This window comes from Neodiprion virginianus, chromosome 4 (genome assembly GCF_021901495.1).
Source record: "Neodiprion virginianus isolate iyNeoVirg1 chromosome 4, iyNeoVirg1.1, whole genome shotgun sequence".
Classification (NCBI taxonomy): domain Eukaryota; kingdom Metazoa; phylum Arthropoda; class Insecta; order Hymenoptera; family Diprionidae; genus Neodiprion; species Neodiprion virginianus.
In genome coordinates this window covers 19,076,137-19,080,677 of record NC_060880.1, presented here as the reverse complement: position 1 = coordinate 19,080,677, position 4,541 = coordinate 19,076,137, and the positions used below count along the sequence as shown (strand labels likewise).

The 4,541-nt window shown below is 38.5% G+C and overlaps 1 protein-coding gene across 2 annotated transcripts; it reads left to right on the top strand.

Annotated features, from left to right (window-relative positions):
• Positions 1-514: 514 nt before the first annotated feature.
• On the top strand, positions 515-4,377 carry LOC124302579 (60S ribosomal export protein NMD3). 2 transcript variants are annotated; one of them, XM_046758876.1, is made up of 12 exons: positions 515-649; positions 1,533-1,651; positions 1,772-1,906; positions 1,998-2,148; positions 2,245-2,379; positions 2,484-2,592; positions 2,691-2,841; positions 2,927-3,069; positions 3,140-3,291; positions 3,381-3,496; positions 3,583-3,765; positions 3,842-4,377. In XM_046758876.1, the coding sequence occupies exons 2-12, from the start codon at positions 1,602-1,604 to the stop codon at positions 4,035-4,037; spliced, it is 1,521 nt and encodes a 506-aa protein (XP_046614832.1). In that variant the 5' UTR covers positions 515-649; positions 1,533-1,601; the 3' UTR covers positions 4,038-4,377. The 2 variants fall into 2 exon arrangements, with proteins under 2 accessions (XP_046614832.1, XP_046614831.1); XM_046758875.1 differs by lacking the exon at positions 515-649 and having other exon boundaries at positions 1,403-1,651.
• The last annotated feature ends 164 nt before the right edge of the window (positions 4,378-4,541 follow it).

Genomic DNA, 4,541 nt, shown 5'->3' with positions numbered 1-4,541 from the left:
GACCTTTGGTGTTGTTCGGACGATCGCACGGACCGAACGTCGTTACAATTTTACCATGAGTTTTGATTTTAGGTGGCTACGCACCTTCAACACCTCCGCGCGGTAATAAAAACTAACCGAAAATCTCACCAACGCACGTCCGCGATTCACGGATGGATTTAACACCACTTACACACGCACTGAGATGTGCGAAGGTGTTTGTTGAGCGTCACGGTGCGGGCGGGGAGGGGTTACACAGGAGGGGATGTGAGGAGCGGGGAGGGTCAAAACACCGACGCGCACTAATCAAATAACACTTGACACCACTTCATATTTACGCATACAACACGATCCGTAACTTCCTACGTATGTTGCGTACTTATTTATATACGTCAATGTTTCGATAACTTGTTTATTTAGTTATTTTCTTATAGTGCAGAGTTTGATATAACACCCGCGATTATTCTCCCTGATGATTAAAGGTGGTGTGCTGTTGGTAGTAGTGGTGATAGTGTTATGTTGATGCCGCGTCTGCGTGTGCAGAGTGCAAACCAACGACTATGCCAGAAAAACTATCACAACCGTGGGCATCGCAAGTCAGAGCATCCAAGCAGAGCGGTATAACTAGACTGCATCATCCTCGCCGCGGTTCGCCGACAATCCAGCATAGGTATTCCCAACCATTTCCAACTGGGCACCGATGATTTTAAAAGAAATACCGCGAGCTGAGTGTACAGTAATCATTACGACACACTAATACTATAGCGCCCCGCTTAATCACTGACTCTACGTATTTACTTTTTATCACAAGCTCGTCGCACACGCGTATTATACTCACTGTCAAACAATACGCTACGCACACAAATGTCCCCCAGCATTTTACAACACTTCTACACCTTTTCCTTTCAATGAACTTCTTAAACGACTAATTTTTAACTCTTCTTTTTCTTTTTTTCTAACTTTGGTTCAGTCTCTTGAAACCGGGAATATTTTCACAATTACTTACGGACCACGGGTCCACACGAACGCCTCAGTCGCGCTCGCGTTCTTGCGCGGCATTCCTCCAAGAAGTCTCTCTTCACTTTTCACAGGCGTGTTCCAAAATGTAATGCCGGCACCGATAGTTATCTCGCTTCCTTGTTCTTTTCAGATTTTTACTAGCGCTTTCTCTCTTGCGGTAATTTCACACTACTGATAGTATATTTCGGAACACGCCATTCGAACCAAATTATTGGTCAGAGTGAGATAGCCTTACAATTTTCAAAGTCTATGGACAGATAAGAGCACTGATATATATATATATATATATATATATATATATATATATATATGTAAGACCGTGGTCAGCATTGGTGTATAGGAGATATGGCTTAAGAGTATGCTGCTTGTAGATGAGCGACTCTGATCATCTTTTGGTCACGTTACGATTTTCGCGCTAATTAGCAGCATCGCTGCGTACTAACGAAACGTTACCTGCCTATTGTGGTCCGATGCACTCCGATGACCGAGCACGTGCTGGTGAAGTTTTGATTGTTCCAACTTACCGCTTTCAGTTAAATAAAAAGGGTATTGGAGTTCTCTTTTCTAAAAGGTTGCGATCGAATCCAGTTCTTTGATCGAAAATGGAATACATCGATGAATCGGCTATGCCGAAAGAATCCGCGGCACACATGTGAGTGAAAGGGTTTCTTAACCAATAATGTTATGAGCATTCTTTGTATTTCCGTTGCTTTGAATTCTTACCATGACAAATGACTTGCTCAACTTATAATATTACTGTGTTCCTTCGTAGCTTATGCTGTGAATGCGGAGTACCGATCTCACCAAACCCAGCCAACATGTGTGTCGCCTGTTTGCGAACAAGAGTTGATATAACCGACGGTATCCCCAAACAGGCGACATTGCATTTCTGCAAGGGATGCGAAAGGTAAGAGAACAACCATAGTGCAAGAGACTGCAGAATTATTCACATGTATAGTCAATGAGATCGGACAATATTAAACAAAAATGATAAACAGGTACTTGCAGCCTCCTGCTGAATGGATACACGCAGCGTTAGAATCTCGTGAGCTCCTATCTTTGTGTCTCAAGAAATTGAAGGGTTTGAATCGTGTTAAACTCATAGATGCCGGATTTATCTGGACAGAACCCCACTCAAAGAGACTGAAAGTATGAATAGTTAATAATTAACGCACCAATTATGTTAAATGCCAATTTCGTTTGAAAAAACATATGTGATACACTTTGTTGATGTTTTCAAATTAGGTCAAACTAACTGTTCACGCTGAGGTGATGGGTGGTACCGTTCTGCAACAAGTGTTTGTTGTCGAATATGTAGTCAATCATCAGATGTGTGATGATTGCCATCGCAGTGAGGCCCAAGATTACTGGCGTGCCTCTGTAGGTTTATTAATTAATATACATATACTCAGACATTGAATATTTAATTTTAAAAAATCACAGATGCAAGTATAAATAGTAAGGAAAGAGGTCTTTTATTCCAGGTACAAGTACGACAAAAAGCGATAAATAAGAAAACATTTTTCTACTTAGAGCAGCTCATTTTGAAGCACAAAGCTCATGATCAGACATTGGGCATCAAGCCGATTCATGGTAAAAATCGAGAACTTTAGTGATATTCTTCCTTTGTACGTTTTGCTGATTCCATGTGAACTAAATAAGCTGATTAAAAAATATGTGGTTTTATTTAGATGGTCTGGATTTTTACTATGCCAATGAAAGTGCAGCGCGAAAGATGATCGATTTCCTTGGTGCAGTATTGCCTTGTCGCTCTCATCACTCAAAGAAATTAATTTCACACGATATTCATAGTAATGTTTATAACTACAAGTTCACATTCAGGTAGAGCAATTGTTTTTATCAACCTGAATTCCACCACTTCTCTGAAGTGGAATTTAAAAAAAAAGTAAACTTCTTATCATTGCAGCGTAGAAATTGTACCCATATCTAAAGACAGCCTGGTGTGTCTACCTAAGAAATTAACACATCACTTGGGAAACATCAGTCCAATCTGTCTTGTTTACAGAACAACTAACGTTATTCATCTCATGGACGTTTCATCAGGACAAAGTAAGTGACACTGAGTAAAAAACATTCAATGGAAATAATTCGGTTCCATTAATTCAGCAAATTTTAACAGTCGCAGAAATTAATGCTACAACGTATTGGCGATATCCGTTCAACAGTATCTGCAATCCAAAGCAGCTTACAGAGTATGTGGTAATTGATATTGAGCCGATAAAAGAGAAAGATAAAAAAATATTTCCTGGGCAAGGCGCAGTATCTAATAAGGTAAATAAATTGAATCAATGAATCAAATCCTCATTAGACTCGTTAAATGTTTAGTTTCTGAGTTATCGTTTTCCTTATTCACTATTCAGCACGTTGTATCAGACGTTTGGCTTGTCAAAGCTTCAGAGCTTGGAATAAGCGAAAACACTATTCACACGCGAACGCATTTGGGATACATCCTTAAACCGGGGGATTCTGCTCTTGGGTATGTTGATCTAAGCTCAATTATTCTTACATCTGAGACATTGAACAAATTGTTGCAACTATTGCGCTATGATATTTGAATTTCAGATATGCAGTAGGAGACAGCAACATAAATGATACGAATTTTGAAAAACTAGATGGAGATTTGATCCCTGATGTAATTCTAGTGAAAAAGTTCTATGGTCATGATAAATTGGCACGCCGTCGAGCCAGAGTATGGAAACTGAAACACTTGGCTGAAGAGGTGGTCAGCATGAGTACGGAGAACAAGTATGAACCTCTTTATTATCATTACTTAGATTACGGTATACTGTTTTTTGAGCATTCAATTGAACCATACTTCCAGTGAGTACAACGAGTTTTTGGATGAATTAGAAGAAGACCCAGAAATGAGACAGAATATAAATATATTCCGAGATGCCAGCAAGCAGATGCCTGTAGACACAGACGAAATAGATCCAAGCATTCCACAAATTACTCTTGAAGAAATGCTCGACGATCTTGTGATAGATGATACCGACATGGCTGAGGTCTATCAATAAAACGTAACAATACAGATATTATTACCTCCTTATGTATATTACAGATGTACACACAACTTTAAAATAGGTTGAAAAAAAACATTGAATATTGTTTTCATATTTGCTGATAAATTCACTTCAAGATAAGCTATAAATTTAAGCATTACTTACGTTGACAAATTTATAATTTTCTTGTAGCTAGAATAAAATGTGAAGACAAGATTCCTATATTGCACTGAACTTACTTTTTTCATATATTGCAAAAGTACGGAAATATATTTATGAATGTTGATGGAAAGTGGGTTACAAATATAATACTTGGCTGTGCGAAAGTGGAATCTGCTAATTTTAAGACCCCTACTTAAATTTACCGGTTTAAAAAACGGGTTTAATGTATAAGCGATTTAATCGAGTCAATTTGTAATCCTACTTATGAACAAGTTTTACCTATCCTGTTGAATGAAAGGCATCTGATACGAGCTTCTAAATTCACGTTTACTTGTATAACAAGTGATACAATCAAGT